Raw genomic sequence first — 20,888 nt, 5'->3', positions numbered from 1 at the left:
CTTTATGGTTCTCATGAACTCTGTTTACTCTTATTGGTAGATTGGAGTTAAACTTCACCCCCCCCTACCTCAGTACTATCCTCAGTACTTACCTGTTTACAATATGCTCCCGCGGACTTCACCTATGGAAGCTCGCTTCACCTTTGGAAGCTCTCACCCCATTGCAGCTCACTCCACATCCCCCCTTATCTGTCCATGCGCGGCCGTCGCATGCACAGATTACGGATGCCGCACTTGATGCTGCTTTGCAGGTGAGCCTGCAATGCTCTTACTCATTATCGCATTTACTTATCTAGAACTTCATCGCGATACCAGCTCTGCTAGAAGTTGTGTGTTGTACCCTCTGACCAATGTTTGCCGTGCCACCACCCCCAGACTTCACAAAAAAACGGCTGCCTCCCTGTAGGAAGGAGCACTTTTCACTTAAACTACACAGGGTGCAGGGCTAAGCATACCAGCGTAGCATGCCTGTATGCAGATCCCTGAATGCCCACATGGTAGGTAGTCACATGGCAAACACCGTACTGATACACTGTCACTCTGTAAACGGCAATTCTATCATCTGTATAATTGCCCCATGAACTGCTGTCAGTCCTAGTTCATTGTGCTACAAATGATAGGAGCTGGAAAAAACATATTTGACCAATCAGTGGACGAAAAAAAAACGCACAAAAAAAACAGCCCCAGCCCAGCATAGACCTCTCAGTCCAGCTCTGGCCCTGTCCACGACAAAAACCGGAAACCCGGATTGGTCAACTCCCTTTTTTTCCAACTCCGGCACCCCCCTTGATGCGCTGTCCCCCTTTCCTTCTATTGGGAACTCATGCTGCACCACCCATTAAGGTGCCCCACTTACAGGAATAATCCCATAAGCAACACAGTACAGACCCATTTCTGATCTGTAATGCTACGTGTGTCCCTGCACCCAGCTGGGAAACACTTCCTATTCTGGCATTCCTTTCCATGGACCCAGGGAAAAGCTCTGGGGAAATACTTTGAGAACCGAGACACACAGTAGACTGTCTCTGTATTTCTACCCCCCTCCCTTTCAGCTGCTCTGCCCGGAGCCGCGAGCACAGCCTGACGTGACGTGGATCCCCCAGCCCCTCCTCCCCCCTGCCATGACGTGTGGGGGCCATGACTCACGGGGCGGGCTCTCTCCACTGCCGCCATTTTGAGTCCTGGACTGCCAGCCAAGATGGCTGCTCCCATAGCAGCCTCTCGTTCCTATAGACCTAGGAGAGAAAACAAAACTCACACAGAACATACATTTGTTATGCATAGTTACACACATCATCTATACATTTTACCGAGAGTCAGCCTTCCGCTACCTATACTCTCTGGGATGCTTGCCAAAAGTGAGACAAACCGCGTCACAGCTGCAATGCTAAATATTTTACATCGTAGCATCACCCAGGGACGTAGAAACCTCTCTCCCCTCACAAATCATCTGCAGCATAGCACAGAACTATTCAAGCGTGCAGCGTAACTCTAAACCATATTAACAGCTAGTACTTCTGAGACGCACATTTATCAGTCTGATATGACTACAACATTAAACCTATATATACATTTAGAACTTTTAGCGGCGCTGACTGGAACTAGATAAGCTTGCACCTCTCACTACACTCCTCTCTATCACCTCTCCCTCCCATCCAGTACTAACAGAAGCACCGCTGGCTTATCTCCTGCTGCGGGGGACCCCCCCCTTTTTTCCCAGCCTCTGTAGAGACGGGGAGAGAAGAGAAGAGAAAAAAAAACCCAATCGACTTCTTTCCAGCAAAAACATGCCTGAGACAAATGCAGAGATAACCACTACGTAAATATACAACACAGGAAGCTTGAATCCGAAGAAAAAAAAAAAACCAAGCACCTAAACTCTGAAAGCAGCCTCCCCCCTCCCACCACGCGCGAGAGAGAAGAAAAGCCCGCAGCCACCATGCTGCAATTAACACAGAATGTACACATTAACACATTATACTCTCCTTGTTATAACACCAAATACAGATAACGCCATACAACAACGTAAACAAACTTGCCTGAGCAGCAGATTCTTGGCACTTCATCAGCATTCCCGCAACTACACCTGCGAAACTTCCATGGACTCCGGAACCTTCTGAGCGTTTAAACACCGTCATCTCCGTCCCCACACTGGACTGGCTCAGTGGATCTACATCTCCCACAGCGAGTTGCAAGCTGGCCTCGGAGTGTCCCGTCTGACCCATATTTCGGCTAGTGGCTACAGTGCACAATGCAGTCACAGTCTAACGTCCAAGAGTTTCGCCGCTGATTCTCGAATTGCCGCCGTGTGCTTGGCTCCCGCACACTCCCACTTATCAGTATCAGCTTGATAAGCTTTACCGTCTGCGTCCGTCTATTCCGCTTGTTTTGCTGTGGAATATCTTGAAAACTACTTCGGCCCCCGGCCCGTCTGCCTGTTTTGCTAGGCAGGGAAGGATTTCAGGCACCAATGTTATAAACTGTTCTTATCACCTTGCTTCGACACCATCGTCTCACAGACTGTGAGATCACTTGACTCTCCACACCGCAAACAGGATATAGACTTTCTCAGGCTTCTTCAATGTTTACGTTATTTATTCAGGAAACAGGAATACAGATAGATACATTCATCTCCTGGCAAAGCAGACTTCCATGTTGCGTTACAGCTGCTTGAGTATCTTCCTACTGAAGATACCCAGGTCTTCTTATATCTACTCTGTTACAGCTAGACTACCTATGTACAGCATACATTATATCAGATTACAGAAAGGAATAACATGCTTAGAGGTCCAAGTCGGCCTTGCGAGCTATTGCAGAAAGAAGAAGCAGAAGTGCCCTCTCCATCGCTTGCTCCAGATTTAATACCGACTAGGAAAGAGTTAAATATGACATCATCTTCGCCACCCCCTAGATAAGTCTATTGGTGGACCCGCTTGTGGTGTCATCATACACACCTACTCGATTAATAATCAATGAGACATTTGACATACATGCAGGAATGTGAATATTTACAAAACAGGACTGATGTTTATTGTTCCAGGCCCAGGTCAGGGAGACCTGCAGCCTTGTTCAGAACAGCTTCTTGGTATGTTCTAGTTCTGCTGACAGAACTGCAGATTTTCTCTCTTCAGAGAAAATCCCCTTAAAGGGCAGGTCTGCTCATCAAGCCTTTTTGACTAACTCAGTCCAAATAACTGAGGCCTACTTAAATTATAACACCAGTGATCCCACCAAGAGTACATATCTACCGGTTGGGTCGGACACACATTTGAATGGTAGGCCCCTGCGAAATGCTATGGTCACCCCCCTCACTTTCTCGCGTGCCCAGGAACTGTAGGTCTGCGGAAAATGGTAACTGAGGAAGGAGGGGTGGGAGGAAACCGAAAATCTTGTTTCCTGCAAGCTTTACAGGACTTATAATAATTAAAGGCCTTGGTTCTTTTCTGTGGAGCATTAAAGCCTTGCACATTGTGGGATATTATCGTGAGTCCCCTTGTTGCGTCAATTGAATTGATGCCATAGTGTCTGTCTTTTTTAATTAGAGCTCTACATACCTCTCCTGTTCTTGGGGCTGGTGACCTCGAGGAAGTATTAGGGACATGTGGAAGTAAAGGGTGGAAAAAGGAGGGGGAAAGAAGAACAAAAAAGAGAGAAGAGAAAAGTAACATTAAGGCGCGTCCCTCTGGTAGGAGTCCAATCAGAGGGAAGCAGAACATTTTGTTTAAGTGGCTGTCGCTGCATTCAGAAAACACAGGGAGAGCCAGGGTTATTCCCTGTTGTACTTGGGAATTAGCCAAACGTTCGGCGGGGGTCCAGTGTCCCCCTCCGACTGCGTAGCTTAACTTAGAAACTTGTAAAAGCGATTATAAAATGCTTGTCACATTTTTAACAGAACAACACAACACAACATAACCTAACATTATAATCGGGTCTTCTGAACATCAAGGGGTCTACAACTTTGATGGGGATCAGTGCTGTATACCTCTTAGGTAAAGTTATAACCTAGCCGGTCTTATATCATAGGCCAGGATCGGTAAAAAAATAAATAAAAATGTACAACAAAACAAAAACAGGCTTTTTCTCTGCTGGTAAGTTAAGCCTCTTGTCCGGTGTCAATTAGTGTTCCGTGTGGTAGAAAAATAAAGTACAGAGGGTTCAAAACCTAAGACAGAGAAAAACAAGTGCCAGGAGGTTCTGACCGCATTAAACCTGGAATCTAGTGATAGTACATTTTCACCCAGGATCTGACATCCTCGAGGGAGAACATGAGGGATCCCGTCGCCTCGAAGTGGTACGACGTGCTTTAACAGTTTCCCATAGAGGCGCAGAGCGTGCTGAAGTTGTGCTGCTGGCAGGGGATCCAGCTGGTAGACATAAGTGCAGTGTTTCAAGTTGTTTTTGGGCCTCTTCAGGGGATGTTACAGACACTTGCTTGTTACGGTAAGTGAAAATCAATTTAAAGGGGAACCCCCATTTGTAGTTAATTTTGTGTGCTATCAGGATCTGTAAAATTGGCTTCATTGCCCTTCTCCTCTGAATTGTAGCCAGGGCCAAGTCAGTAAAGATCTGGTAGGAGTGTCCTTGAAAGATTATTTTATCTTTATCTCTTGCTGCTCGTAGCAGGGCTTCTTTAGTATTGTAATACGTGGGCTTGACTAGAATGTCCCGGGGTGGACCATTAGGTTTTAGCTGAGTGAGGGCTCTATGGATCCGGTCAAATTCAAGTCTTTCTATCGGGATAGTGGGATCCAGTTCCTGAAACAGGGCTGTAATGGTTGAGGTCAGGTCGGTTACTGATTCAGGGATCCCGCGGATCCGGAGATTGACCCGTCTGGCCCTGTTCTCAAAGTCCTCTAATTTAAGCTGGTTCAGCTGTGTGTCCGACTGTACTGCCTCTATGTCCTTTTCATGTGCGTCTAGGACCACTGTGGCATTGTCCATTCTCTGCTCTAGTGCATTTGTTCGGGCCCCAAGTTCCCTTATCTCCCTTTTGAGCTGGTGAGTTATGCGGGCTGAGGCCTCGTCCAGCTTCCGCTGTAAGATTAGTTCGAATTGTTCTAAAAGGATCCTGTCCCTATCTGCTATGTCCCCAGTACCTTGTATGGTGGTTCCGGATTGCCGCTGTTCCCGTGCTGTCAGCGACGTGGAGGCTGAGCTGCTTGCTTCGGATATCGGGTCTGGGGACTCAGCACGGGGAGACTCGGGCGCCATCTTGACTGTTTTGGTGGAGGAGGAGGTAGGTTGCTGGTTCTTGCTCCCGGGTGTTTTGGATAAGGCCGTTTGCTTCTGAGGTTTGCGCTCCGTCAGTTGCTGCTGCGAGGTACGGCTGCTCTCACCTGTGGATGAAGTTGGGGAGGCCGCGCTCGACTGTCCGTGCGCCATCTTGTTTCTGCTGCTGGAGGCCGGGGCCGGTTTAGAGGCCTCGTTCTCCGTATTTTTATCGGTGCGGTGGCCACCCATCTGGATGCTGGGTGTACTGGAGGTCTTTGCCAGACAAGAGAGCGTCTTTGGATTGCGCTGTGACAAGCGTGTATCGGGCAAATGCAGCCGGAGGGTGCAGAGCAGAGTTAGCACGCGTCCATCTGCTTCGGCTGCTGGCCACGCCCCTCTTAAAAATCGTGTTTTTATCGTTAGACTAGCGGTAGGTCTTCCCCGAGAGGACCCGTCACCGCCGTGGGGAAGTCAAGTAGGGAATAATTTGTGCACATATTATTTATACTGAAGCTAACGTCCTCCTTTGCTGTACCTGTTTTGAATGCATGTTGTGTATTTTAGTCCACAATTGTGGAGCTCTGCACATCTATTGCAGGTAGTTAATTCGGGTGCAGCCTCTGTTTGGAAGCGCTGCCAATGTCTCCTGCTGTACGAATTAGTTTGTGTTTTCCGCAACAGAATCGTAACGCACTAGTGGAAGCGTAGCCTAAAGATGATTATGATCTATTCTTTAAACCCAATTTTGGGGGCAACTCATTTGTTCTCAAGCATGTAATGTGATGTAATATAAACATGGTCTTGTACTATTTATTTGCATTTACCTTTATGATGTTGTTACGCTGGCTGTATTACATTTTTACATATTTCCTTTCACAGTATCAGTAAATGTTTCAGTCTTCTAAAGCAAATGGATAACAACATGGATAATCTGAGCACCAAGGTTGACAGTGCGGTCATGAAGCTGAAGAAAAAGTTTGATACAACTTGTCATTTGTATCAGAAATTTCAAAGGTAAATATTAATCTGTGAAATGCATGCAGATGTGAATAGCGGTTTTGTCACATAAGTACTCGCTTTGTATAATATTTTATATATGGTATTTAAAGAGCGCGGTTCATTGAGAAAAGCTATGCCCATTCCCTCCTGCCCCAACTAATTGCGAGAACCTAATGTAAAGGTAGCCATACAGTCATCGATTTCTGCTATCAATATATGTACAATTCGACCACTCTGATTGAATCGGTTAGAAATCAATGCAGCAGGCAGCATCATCAATAGATTTCTTGCTGAATTCGATCGATTTACTCGATCGCTCCGGTTGGAAAATCTAGGTTGAGCGGCTGCTGGCGTCAGATCGTTGGCCCATAGTGTTGCATTGGATCAGAAAGTGCAACACTGCATTTCGAAGGATTTTCAATTTCATACTGAAATCTGTTGGAAATATGTTACCTGTGTGTGGCACATATCGGATAGATTCCTGACAGATTTACCTGACAGGACTGTATCTGATGGTTGAATATACTGGAAATCTATAAGTGTATGTGTACATTTGCAGTATTGTTGTTCTCTTTTGCTTCTGCTAAGTGGATAGTGATGTAAGCCTTTAGCAAGTCCTAAGTAGGGGGTGGTCTGTCTTCTGTGCTGACACGCTCTGATGTAAGTGAAGTGTGCTGTTTTGCGTAGCTCCAACAGCCGCAGGAGAGATACGTAGGGGTCTCACTTCTCCTGCGTATACTGGCCCGACTGACGGAAGTGTGGGGACCCGGTATTGGAGATGCGGGAAGGCTGAGGATGGCGGTGTGGGAGCGATCAGTGTGTATGGGGCTGGAGGAAGCCCCAGGTATGTATAAAATGTTTTATGTATACCACCTCTGGTACACTTTAAAGGACAACTGCAACGAGAGGGATATTTATTAATACCAGTTGCAGTGTTCTACCCAGGCTTTTTTTTAGCCGGGTGCTCCACTCGGCTAGTTTTGGTGAGCACCCGGCTGTCATCGGCTCACTTCCTCCTCTGCTGTAAGCAGAATTGTGCAGAGAAGTGCTGACCCTGTATTCTCTCATCTTACCCCACCTGGCTAGTTTTCATGCCACCCGGCTGCTTTTTCATACCATCCGGCTGGGAAAAATTTCTGGGGAGAACACTGCAGTTGCCTGGCTGTCCTGCTGATACTCTGCCTCTAATACTTTTATCCCTAGCCCCTGAATAAGCATGCAGCAGATCAGGAGTTTCTGACATCATTGTCAGATCTGACAAGATTAGCTGCATGCTTGTTTCTGGTGCGATTCAGACACTACTGCGGCCAAATAGACCAGCAAGGCTGCCTGGCAACTGGTATTGTTTAAAAAGAAATAAATGTGTCAGCCTTCATATCCCTTTCATTACAGTTGTTATTTAAAGCTAAATAATCGCAAATACCTTCTGTTTGAAGAAGGCAAAACTACAACTGGTATTAAACTGTCACAGATGCTATGCAATGGATATTCAAAAGGGTGATTGTTTGTTAAACCTGTTGTGTTATTGTTGTAATACATAGTAATTTGCTTTGAGGTGCCAATGTTCTAGTGTGCTAAAATGATCTTTGTGCCGCTTAAAGTGGATCCGAGATGAAATTGTACTCATTGCATAATTGTGTTCCTTTCCTATTGTTTATAGGGCATTCCTGAAGCCAAATACTTTTGTTTTTGTTTTAATACTGTAATTCCCTATAAACTAAACAAGCCACGCCCACAGGTTTTCAGAGAGCCAAGGCACTTTCAGACAGTAGCAAGGGCTCATGGGAGCTCAGTCTGGGCAGGAGGAGGGGGAGGTATTACTAGCCAGAGATTTCAGAGGCAGAGGGGAGGAGGGGGGGGATTAGGTTTTTTTGCTCAAGATGCAGATAAGCTTTCCTCTATGTAATGTTTACAAACCACATGGCTGCTGTCATTGTATCACAGGAAGAAATAATCTTATTCTATTAAAGCTATTTTCAGCCAGATTTGCTGTGTAAACGATCTAAACATTAGATAAGATATATAGACAAGTTACTTGTTCTAGTTAGTTTTTCATCTCGGATCCGCTTTAGCTTGTAATCATAGTTCTGGATTATGTGTCATGTCATTACTAATACTTCCTCCTATTCCTAGTGCATGGTTTCACTATTGCATAGACTGCTTCTGACCTCTTGTGGCCACATGCCTTCATGACAGTTTTCAGTTTTCAGCTCAAAATACTTCAAATGTTATTTAGCGCTTTCTAAAAGTTTCAAAAACCTCAGTGCAGTGATGCAAAAATCCTACTCACCCCACCCACAAAAATGTATGCTGCTGAGGTATACATGTAACTCATTAAAATCTATTGCAAACATGGTAGAATGCAGCAGGACAGACAAACTCTCAACCAAGGAAAGCCGACATCCTCAAAAGAATCACACTCAGGAAATGCCACAAGACCCAAAAAGATACTGTAAGGGTTGGCAAGTGCCAGCCTCTCTCACTCAGATCGGGAAGTCTGGCTGGTGTCAGTCCACTGCCCAGCCTAATATATTAGAGAGTTGTGGATGCTTCAGGCCAAGGGATGGAGGGGGAAGGGGGGTATATTTGAGTAAATGTTGATTTTAGTACATAAATATCGATAAATTTATACTGTTGTGCCTGAACCAGAAAGTAGCTTAACAAGAAATGTACAGATGTTCCTATGATAAATATTAATTCCTATCTTTTTTCTTTTTTTACATGCTTTAAGCACATTTTACAATACATTTTTGGAAAATCCAAATTCAGGGTAAGTTTTTATCTAAACTTTTTTTTTTTTTTTTTTTTTCTCCTATTCAGATGAAATGAATATAAAAAAATGTAAATTAGAAAAGTAAAGAAGCTATATGTTTTGCATGCATGTATAGGACAGCATTTGGGCATTTCATAATCATTTTTATAGGAGTGCATCTATGGAGTAACTTGGTGATCCTGTGCCTGTTTATGGAGTGAGATTCAGGCTTGAGTAAGTTGTTCACCACTTCCTTCCTCCCATTGGCCACGTGTCATTAGACTGGTTTCCACTTATCCAACCACCAGTCTCACTTGATTAGGCTGAGCTGACCAGTGGGATCAGCTTAGTGCGAGGGGAAGGGCTGGACACAATTTACAATTCATGCCTTAGTAAACAGTTGGATGCAAATTCATTCAGTCTAATACCACAGAAAGCTATTTTAAAATTGGGCAGTCTGATATGGAGCCAGAACCTCTTTTTAAAGCCACAAAGTTTCCATGGCTCTGGAAGTGAGGTAAAATGTATTTAATGGTGGTACAAAAAGCAATAAAACAGCCAAAAGTTTGTAACCTGTTTCTACACTACTCAGTACTAGCATAAAAAGAAAAATCCATGTAGGTGAGCTTTAAAGTGTACCAGAGAGGGAAAAAAGGTTTTATTTATACATACCTGGGGCTTCCTCCAGCCCCATCCGCAGGGATTTCTCCCACGCCGCCGTTCTCCGCTGTCTGCAACTCCGATACCGGGTCCCGCAACTTCCTCCAGTCGCGGCCAGTCTGTGCAAGAAAAGTGCGCCCTCTACGTATCTCTCCGGCGTCCTCCAGAGAGAGAGATGTAGAGAGCGCACTTCTTCTTGCGCAGACTGTCCACGACTGGAGGAATTGATGGGACCCGGTATCTGAGCTGCAGACAGCGGAGAACGGCGGCGTGGGAGTAATCCGTGCCCATGGGGCTGGAGGAAGCCCCAGGTATGTATAGAACTTCTTTTTTTTTTTTTTTTTTTTTTTTTTTTTTTTCCTTTAAAGAGGAGCTGTTAGGTATAAGGTCTCAGAGAAAAAAAACACATATATCAGTAGCTAAATATTGGCAGTACTTGCATTACATGTGCATTTCAATGGCCACGTTTGGATTTCACTGAATTTTTATATAGTATTTGCAGAGAATGATGCTCCTGACAGCTCATGGCAGGTTCCATGTTTGTCTGTCTCCTATGAAGCCAAATGTGTCGTCATGTCCTCCCTGCTTCCTGATGATTCCACTCAGAAAAAAGACAACACTACTGTGCAGTGAATATTAATTAGCCATGTGGCTAGGAACAATAGCGGACTCATGCAGTATACTCTGCCCAGAGATTTTTCAGTGCTATGAGCTGGACTGCGTTGTAACATGAGCCTGTAACTTCTTACTAGCAGCCGAGGGGAGGGCCCCAGAATGCTTTGCAGTATGGTATGCGGCCTCTCGGCCTCTTAAGAGCTTGGGTCAAACAGCCTTGCTGTTCAGCACACATCAAAAGAGAGATTTTTAATTTCAGTGTTGCCTTTTTGGCTTCCTTCTAAACTGTTTAACACAGGTGAATAGAGGTTTAAATTAGCTTTTGCAGCCTGGCAGTTACTCTTTAAAAAGAAAAATGCATTTTTTGTTTCAAAAGTATTCATTTTGCCTCAATAGAACATTCCTTAGAGTTTACACTACATTCATGGAAATGAGTGTTTTTCTGTAAATGATTATTCATTTGTATTGCACATTTAACACGTGACTTCAGCTGACTGTGCGGGCTATGAGAATCACGTGGTGCATGTTTTTTATGCTGCAGACGGCAAGATTTTTTCCCTGCATGTGGGATCCACATTTTAAATGTGAATGAGCTTTTTTTTTTTTTAGTAACATGAGGTGTCACAATTCATGTTGTTCCCTAAAGTGTGAACCCTGCCATAGAGTATTCCCACTCCAGGGGTTCTATAGAAAAAATAGTTACTAATACAGTGAGGATTATGATCATTTTGTTTTTCGAACCCATAAAATCAACACAAAAGTTTACATTGAAAAAGCTATTATCCAATCTATTACAAATATAGTCATTCAGTAAAAAGGCCAGGCACAATTGCTGCAGAGACAGGGAAATGATTAGATAGGATAATGGCAATAATTACAAGATTTGTATATCGCTTTTCTCTTGTCTCACTTGGTGCTAGCAAGGTAGCCACTACAGCGCACTAGGTGGGCAGTAGCAGTGTATTGGAGTCTTGCTCAAAAACTCCTTACTGAATAGGTGCTGGCTTACTGAAATAGGATATTTAATACTGCATTTTGGGACTCCAGTAGATCAGTATTTCTCAGCCTTTTGATACTATAAAGAGCGGGAACTTGGATCATGCACACTTTTCCTTTTTTGTGACTTTCTCAGCCTTTTATTGGTATGTATGGTACATACCTGTGTGAAAGCCTGTGCTCACCAAGTACCCCCTGGTATGGCACAGTTTTATTTCTAGTGCCCCTTGACACAGATATTCTTTTCAAAACTGTTGCCAAGCATTTACTATTGCCTTTGATTAGCTAAAATACTAATTTGGTGTTGTTTACTTGGGCTTTATCATTCTATAAAACTCTTAATTTCAAGCCCAAGTACCCCCAGAACCCATCAGAGATACTCCCTGGGGTATGCATGCCACACCCCGAGAACCTAGGTAGTAGGCTTTATATTTTTCTTATGTTAGCATGAATTTTGGAAGATGGTTGTGGTAGTATGACAGGACAATAAGTATGATACATGTTATACTTTTTATGTTGTTACACAGGAATGCTACGGACTCAAATAAGAAAGCAACAGTTCTTAAGGGTTGTTGGTTCACATTTATTTTAGCTAAAGGTAAGCATTTTGGAATATTATTTAACATTTTCACGTAAGATAGTTTCTATTACAGTATATACACTTCTGGGAGAAGAGTCACTTTGGAAGCCTTTGTAATCATTATTTTAAAAGCTGTAACTCCTAATTATATCTCACTTGTAGCGTTATGTCAGCATTATGAAATCTGTATATCACTGTTAATCAGCTTCAGTATCGTATAAAACATAATGTAGAGTTGCTAATGCCATGACTGTTTCCATCTGCTTATGAACAAATGTAGCTGTGATCTTTCACAATGGACCTTAAACAGGGAAAGGAGAGGTGCTAAAGGATTTGGTCAACTTAAATACAAAGCAAGAGTAAGCATTTGCACTCAAAATACATATACACAGAAACCTGTGTCACAGGCAGCAATAAAAACCGCTACCGATATTAAAATAGAGAATTTTGTTCTCTACTTTGGTAGCTGGATCGAGTTGGTCTCCAGCCAATTTTTCCCCCCTGGTGAGTGACCACTCCCTCCCTATAGGAGTACACACTCTGTACTGTTGTACTGATTACTGCTGCTGGACACTGTCTTTTTACACTTTCAGCTGTTATGCATGTTTAATATATAAGACCTGACAACTGTTTTATTAAAGGATACCTTAGCTTTGCCTAATTTTTGAAAGGGGGGAGCAGGCATGTTTAGCAAGTGATCCTGATGCACACTGTTCTTCTCTGTCTACCTCCGTTATTCTCTATTTGCCCCCCCCCCCCCCCCCCCCCCACACACACAGCTTTTTCCTGGTTGGGAAGATTCCGTGAGCAGTGTGCAGGCACTGCCCAGTGACGTGCATGCGCACTACGACTAAGTAGTGTGCATGCGCAGAGCACTACCAGCCTGCGGGCACTCGATCAAGGATGCATGTTGCTGGGTAGCGCCTACACACTGCTCACCATCAGAGCACGAACGAGCTAGATGGGAAAAAACTGGGGGAGCAGTGGGCATCAGGAGCATTTGCTAAACATGCCTGCTCCCCCGTTTTGGGAATTCGGGAAAGCTAAGGCACCCTTGATATATTCTTTGTTGAAAATTATTGGTTGGCCGTGTTGCATAACAGATTCTCTTCTGATTCTGTAAAATTATGCTCGGAAAGTTAATCAGCCTGCAAAATCGACTAACGTATGCGCACCACTAGTTTTTAGTAGTATGCCATTGTAACTTATAACTTTTTGTCTAGTTGCTGTTGAGATATGGCTTAATTGTGACTAACTACCGTAATATTATTTTTCTTTTTAGGAAAAGTTTTACAGATGGATGATGACCTCGTTATATCGTTCCAGTTATTGCTTTGTGTTCTGGAATATTTTATCAAACGATCCCCATCAGACATGCTAAAGGAACCTTACAGTAATGAAGCTTTCATTCTCACAGCTCTTAATAGAATGCTTTCTAATTTTCCAATTAATTAGGGGTCATTTGCTACAAATTTAAAAGTTCACAAGTGCTGACACCCTGAACAATTATTTTAATAACTTAGAACGCACAGATTTGATTACTAGCTTATTTTATTAAAATCCAACATGTAATGTGCATATTCTTTCCTGCAGTCCCGTGTTCTTGCATGATTGCAGGACGGCTGTCCTAATCCATTGCTTTCTCACTGCCAACTGACTGATTCCCACTGGTCTCTTACCTCGGCCTCCAAATCCTTCCTCACTTCAGGTGTCCTCTAGACAAGCTGTCATGTGCAGCAAATACGGCACTTTATTGGATGTTTGAAATGAACACAGTGAAATTTGCATTGCATGTTTGCTTCAGTACTGTTGGATTTTTTTTTTTTTTATCATCGCATCAAACTAATGTACCAAGCCATTTAGGCAATATGTGGTCAGTTTTGGACAGACTTTTCCGAAAGTTTGGGTTTTCCAGAAATCTGCAGTTTTCAGGCCCGAGCATCATTTGATTTTATTAGGATAAAACTTACTACAATTTGGGGCTATTGGAAGATGAAATGGAAATTGCCTCTCTGTGGAGGTTCTGAGCTCTAAGTTTTTGGGGATGTAGGTGGAAACTGGAATGTCCTGAGGAAACCCACATACATACACAGGGAGAACATACAAACTCCGTGCAGATAGTGCCCTGGCTGGAGTTTGAATCTGGGGTCCAAGCGCAGCAAAGCACGCCTGCTAACCACTATGCCACTGTGCTGCCCAAAGTAAAAATGCTGCTCCAATTCTGCTGCCTCTGAGAACTGAATAGGCTACTGTGTAGTTTGAGTTCTGGCATTAGACCTCTGATGCTGTTGTGGCACATTCATGCAGAAAGATGCACTCATCCACCTCCTGCCAGGACTGGGACAAAGAACTTAGAGGCAGGGGTCACACTTGTCTTTTAGTTTTCTGAAAAGTGTAGAAAACTGAAAGACAAGTGTGACCCCCTGCCATTTTTTTCCTGTGTTTGTATGCAGAAAACAAGTGTTTTTTCTGCATGTGAAATCTGAATTCAAGTGTGACCCAGCCCATTGATTTAACTTGAGTTCTCAGTTGAAATCCGTTTTTTTGTGTGTGCAGAAAATGCACATGAAAGCAGACAAGTGTGACCCCTGCCAGAGGATTCTAACTTGACCCTATTGTCAGCACATGTACGCCATAGACCTGACAAACTGACGACATGACTACAATAATACATGCTGTTAGTTGTGATATTTGGCCACGCCCTGTCAAGTATAGAGATAATTATAAGATTTAAAAGGGCCAACCACTATGACATGGCATGCTGTAGACCTAAGCCTAACATCTGGTACTTCAAAAAGATTTTTTATCCCCTAGAAAAGCATAAGGGGCGTCTTCCATTACATATTGAATACAACTTAAAATATTGATTTAAACACAAAAACCCTGTTATTGGCACATGAATACCAGCTTGATGCTGCTCAGAGCCCAACACCTTGCTGGTTATTAGACTGTGATTTCTGTGGTATCAGTGACCTTATATCACTCACAGCCTAATGCACTGTATAGGTTCTGCATAGTCTTATGTCGTGCTATGTAGGAAGTCTTGCTGCTAGTGATTATATTGTGTGGCAGATCTGAGGAATGACAGAAACATGAGTGTGGATGTTTTGGTGTCAATCAAAAATATTTTAAGTGGTTTATAGCTCCTTTTTCTCCCCAATTTTAGGCTTAATGTGTTTTATATTTTGTCAATTTGATACAGAGACTGCAGTGAGCGGATTGACTGCAAATGTACCAACCCGAACATCCCGTCGTGGCCAAAGCCGAAATACACGTACGTCACGACAGTCTGAAACAGACACTAGAATCTTAGAAGCCCTTTGTACAGCGAATGACTGTCCTGTTGATGAGGTAATAGTTTCCCCTATTTTGGTTTGCTTTTAGGTAAGCGAGTATAAACAGTTTTTCTTAAAATGTAAATGAGTTCAGAGACCGGTATTTGCTTTGTAGAGAGCTGTGTTTACAGAGTGGAACATAACCACTGTTGTACCTTTTATTTGACTTCTTGGCAATTACACATTTCCTAAGGTCGAAAACTTCTGGAATCCTTGCTGGCTGATCTTGCAAAATGTGTTAACCACTTAATGTCTATTCTTTAAGGTTTCCTAAGTAAAGTGAATGTCCAGATGATGGTATTTTCCATCAAGGTAAAAATGGGGGCACATTTTGTTACAGAACATGGTTACCAAAATATATTAATCCACACCATGTTATAGGAACTGTCCAAGATTTGTCATTTCATATATTGGTGAGACTGTGAGATCCCAAAACATGATTAAAAATCACCAAACTCCCGAAGTCCAACTTCCAAAGTGGAGGACCTCTGTCATGCTGCCGAAGTCACAAGGCACGTCCTGTTATACAGTGTAAGAACAAAACACCATCAGGTAACATATGAGTGTCTTTACCCCTTGTTCCCGCCTTATACCTCCGATCCCTCTGCCACCATTACCCAAATCAACTCTGTCAAATCCACCTCCTGTATATATGGGTCCACAACTTTGGTAACATGTCAATGCCAAGCCTTGTCTCAATACACAGTATATACTATATACTGTTTAGTTTGCCAAGCTTTCCCTGAAGGTCAAGGATAGCGTACCAGGATGTATATTAGAAACGGTCCATTAGTGATCTCTTTTTTCCGTCTGTAGCAAACGGATTTTTTTTTCATGGACCGTTCCTTCTGAAGCTGTGTTTCCATATTTATCCTATCTACACATGTGCAGTAACTCCTCTTTGAGGTCCCTAACTGTAGGATTACTAGGGTAAATCCACTTGTTATACATGAACTTCCTTGGTCCTATGATCATAAAAATGTGAGTTCATTTCAATTGGCCCTCAGAGTGTTGCTGCCGCACCTGAGAATCTTACATCAGTTTGTCTGAAAAGTTAAAGTGGACCTGAACTCTTGCACAGGACAGAAGTAAAACATGGAGAAATGCACCCAGTATGTATTTAGAGAGTTTAGCCTGTCTAATTCCCTCATTTGTGTCTAATCACAAGTTGTAATTGGGTCTCTCCCTGTGTCACATGACTTCCAATGGCAGTGATGGCAGATAAGCTCATTTGAAAGCACAGGGTGTTAATAAAATGTCTGCTTCCATGAATCAGTAAGTAGATATAGTGCAGATATATTTTAGGATTTTTATCAGCTGTAACAAAGACATGTTTTTTTTTTGTTTGAAGGTTATTATGCGGTTGTGTATCTTTTAGAGCAGAGAGGATGTTCTGAGTTTAGGTCTGCTTTAAACGGGCACAATTGTGGGGAAAGTGTAATTTGCTTACCGCGTACTTTAGAAATATTTGACTCACAGCTTTCCAGTACAATTGAATGTCTGTACATTCCCATAAACCGTGGTAAAGATCGGCATCCAGGGTGGTGCATTTAGAACATTCTGGTTTATAGTGAACTGGAGGGGACTTATACCATATGTTAAACATAACGTCCATTTTACGGACTTATAGTTTAGTTTTGTAAGTATGGACACCTCTTGCCTACAGGTATATTTTATAACTCAGGAATTTTAAATGTTTGTGTCCGTGGAAACCATAGATCTCCGGATGTTTTTTATACAAGAGGACTTTGATTTTGACAACCTGAAGTTAAAGCTCTTGATCACTCTCCCAGATGTTTTTTCATTGATAGTAAAGGGGAATAGGCAACTGTACTAGTCAAGAGACTGAAACAACCCTCTCGGAATCAACAAGTTGGCAGCAAATTTGGAGTTCTCTAGCTAGAGAGCAGTTCTCACTCTCCGGCTTATTCATGTGCTGCTTAAAGATTAACTTTGTTGGCAGCACAACTCACAAAATTCTTGCAGTGCTGGCCACAAATAGTAAGGTAGGTGGAGTCCGGCTCTGTGATCACAAGTAGACTGGCTGAAGACCCCTCACAGCTCTTCTTGGACTACCTCATCACTTAGATGATTATGTGATGGGAAAAGACTGTGAACCACAATCTGTCCATAACATTTTGTCCGCATGAAATTAAGCTACAAGACCCAGACTGCCAGGTAGTTCAAATACATTTGTTGTTAAAAATACATATATGCAATCCATAGAACATTGAACAATGCAAATGTCCTATCATGTGCAATATCAAAATCTGAAGCTGAACTATAGTTTTAAGCCCCTTCTTTCTACATTTCTAGTCACATTCCTAGCTGACACTGAGGAAAAACAATACAAGTTTGAGAGAGGCCCTTCCTTATGTTTCAAAAAGCTCTTTCTGTTCATCTGTGAATGGCGGTGGAGTGGAAATGCACGGTGTTGATGGTGGGAGCAGTGGAAAAGAGGTGCATTGTGATAATGGTGGGAGAAACTTTGGAGACATTGCTTGATTATGATGGCGGCAGGGGCAGGCAGTCTCCTCATTGCCCCTCACATGTCACACATAAGCACCTAAAAAATAAGGTCCTCTCCACATTTGAATAATTTTAAAGATAAATGTTATTGGTTTCTGCTTTGAAGATACACCAGCACCCATCCATTGACCAATGCACCAAACAAAACCTACAACTTATGTACATTTAGAGTTGTCGCAGAGTAGAGCCCAAACCCCCAATTCGAGCGCTATTTCATTCAGTCATTAGTCTAAAGATATGTCAAACCAAGTCAGACAATTTGGACCAGACTTTATCAAATGTTTTAGGTATTTTCCTGTGTTCATATACTTGTGTTAAGAATTGGTAGCTACGATTTTGATAATTGGTGCAAGGTTTTTAGTTTAGTTTTAAACTCAAGTGAAAGGGTAGGGTAAGGATGGGGTTTATTATTTTTATCTATATAAATAATTCTATATATATTTATATAGTGGCAACATCTTCCATAGCGCTGTGCATAGCACAAAAACAAATAGTGGGGAGCATAGATACAGGAGTAGTTTAAGTGGACCTGAGCTCTTACACAGGACAGAAGGAAAACAGAGAGGTGCACCCTGTATGTATTTAGAGAGATTAGCCTATCTAATTCCCCCTCATCACAACTGTAATTTGATCTCTCAGCTGTGACAGCTGGCTACTATGGCAGAGAAGCTATTTTGTAAACATAGGATGTTAACCCTATGTTTGCTTCCATGAAAGCAGGCAGTAGAAACACTGCAGATCTACTGCAGGATTTGTATCTGCTGTAACAAAGAAATGTTTTTCTGTAAAGGCTATTATGCTGTTGCTTATCTTTTAGAGCAGAGAGGAAGTTCTGAGTTCAGGTCCACTTTAAACACGCTGTTCAATCAGGACATCTAGCAACACAAGTACAAATGTATGGTTGAGTGGTTTGAAACATAACTAACAGTACAATTTTCAGCGAAGAATGCGATCAGATTGGCAGAAAATAAACTTCCTTCTCTGACATCGACTGGTTCATGTTTCTAATCGTGTTCAATGACCATTTAATCGATCTGAAAAATGATTTACTCCTCTCCCCCTCCCCCCCCCCCCTCCCCCCGCAAATTGCTTATTAGTTCTGAAAGCATTAAGACATTAAAATGCAGTGAAGTCACATGTACAGTATGTGATTCAAATAAAACATATGTTCATAGCAAGCTTTGATACAGTAATTACCTAATTTGTTAGATGTTTTTTTGAATCTGTTGAGATGGATAGGAAGTATAGATTGGTTTGCTGATGGTGAAATAAAAATAAGTGATATATTAAAGAAAATCTTTAATGAAGGCGGGAGACCAGAAGGACTTCAGGGTGCTGGAAGAAGCCCCAAGTAAGTAACTGGCCACATTACATTTCACTTAACATTTCCTTTTAAAGAACAAGTGACACCCATGCTAACTTAGAAATAAAAAAAAAACATATATAAGTATATAGACACTCCCACTGAGGTCTATACTAGGAAGTGCACTGTTTTATGTCATTAGGAGGGGGAAATAAAGGGAAGAGGAGGAATATATTATAGATAAAGACACACCCCCTCAGCATATTTTTTTTTTTTTAAATCATGTAGCGAGCCTAGGGCTCAAAGAACGGGATTTCCTGGAGGGCGTCGTTACGTCTAAGGGAGTCCCGATCCACCCCTTAGCGCTGCCTGGTGCTGATAGGCCAGGCAGCGCAGGGGTCTAGGGGGGGGGGGGCTCTGCGGCGACGCGGATAGCGGCGAATCGGCACGGGGCGGCGGCGATCGGTGTGCTGAGGCAGCTAGCAAAGTGCTAGCTGCATTCAGCATAAAAAAAAAATTACGCAAATCGGTTAAGGTTAAGGTATGTGATAAATCCAAACCATAACAGTAGAACAAGTTTTGAATGCAGGATTAGCATCTTTTTCACTTAATACACTCAGACCAGGTTGAAATTAGATTTTTTTTTTTTTTTTAATTTTTTTTTTAATGGTGACAATCCCGCTTTAAGACCGTTTTATTCCGCATTTTTCTGTTTGCTCAGGCAAATGTTAGTGGACACCTTAATACTGGTACATGTTCATTTGATTTAGTGCAACAGAATTTGAGAAGGTTAAAATTTAGAGTTATTTGGAAAAGGGGTGTGTTAGGATTGTCCCCTCAGGGACATGAGAAATTACTTTTTTATATTGCTTTGTTAAAAGTGCTGGTATATATGTAGTTCCATACTGACATCTTTTCAATTTGTAGTTCATATTTACAAAAATAAACTTTTTTTTTTTTTTTTTTCAGGTGAAAAATGTTTATTTATCTAGCTTTGTTGACTTTTTGGATGCTGCTGGAATTTCTGCGATTGATGGCCTCCCAAAGGTGTGTTTTTGATACTAATTTAATTTTGTTTTAGTATTATAATGAACTTGGATGGGTAGCCAACCCCCTTTTTTTTTTTTTTTTTTATGCCTTTTTTTTTTTTTTTTGTCTTTTTTTGACATGATCTAAGGAAATGTAAATTGACACTGTGTAGTGAGAGGTATCTGGAAGCTGCTATATTTATTTCCTTTTAAGCAATGCCAATTGCCTTCCTGGACTTTTTTGACCACAACATTTTCTGCATCCCATGTTAAACAAGCATGTGAGACCCAGAGCATCTGATCTGCATACTTGTTCCAGGCTAGTGTTTTCAAGTATTAAAGGCCTAGGGGACAGCAAGACTGCCAGCCAATTAGCATTATTTATGGGGAAATAGCCATGCCAGTGTTTAGGATGGACTGAGAAATGGAGAAGTGTCTTCTATGTGATAAACCACACCTTTCCTGATTGGCACATCAATTAATGAGAGCTGAGCCAAAAATGTGTGAGGAACTTAGCACCTGAGGATTGGAGTAGCACTGCCATTGAGCCTTCTTGGTCCAAGCCCAAATGCGCCCACGTTATATTTAAATTTGATGGAGGGGGGGGGGGGGGGGGGATCAAAGTGACACTGTTTGAATTCAAATAATGCTCCACACAATCTGACAAGGGTGGGGGTGTTAGGGCTTCTTGCCAGTCACTCAATTTGTGTGTGTGTAGAAAACAAGCAACATTTTGTTCTTGGTCAGCTAATTACTCCTGCAATAAGAGGATTGCATATGAACTGCTGCTCTGAAAACTAGTGTGATACAATGTATTGATTCCAAACAAGAAAAGTAATTGCATTTTTATGCTTGATTTCAGTTTTAGAAATTCATAGAC

General features: G+C 42.3%; 1 protein-coding gene across 1 annotated transcript in view; it reads left to right on the top strand.

Annotated features, from left to right (window-relative positions):
• The window catches only part of RB1 (RB transcriptional corepressor 1), a 292,700-nt gene that overhangs the window by 62,005 nt on the left and 209,807 nt on the right, over positions 1–20,888 (top strand). Inside the window, exons 4-9 of the mRNA XM_068267730.1 lie at positions 6,091–6,225; positions 8,942–8,980; positions 11,761–11,831; positions 13,096–13,206; positions 15,016–15,164; positions 19,950–20,027. Coding sequence (XP_068123831.1) covers positions 6,091–6,225; positions 8,942–8,980; positions 11,761–11,831; positions 13,096–13,206; positions 15,016–15,164; positions 19,950–20,027 — 583 coding nt within the window. The remainder of the gene's footprint in view (positions 1–6,090; positions 6,226–8,941; positions 8,981–11,760; positions 11,832–13,095; positions 13,207–15,015; positions 15,165–19,949; positions 20,028–20,888) is intronic.

The sequence above is a fragment of the Hyperolius riggenbachi genome, chromosome 2, assembly GCF_040937935.1.
Source record: "Hyperolius riggenbachi isolate aHypRig1 chromosome 2, aHypRig1.pri, whole genome shotgun sequence".
Taxonomy (NCBI): Eukaryota; Metazoa; Chordata; class Amphibia; order Anura; family Hyperoliidae; genus Hyperolius; species Hyperolius riggenbachi.
This window is presented reverse-complemented; position numbering and strand designations above follow the sequence as displayed.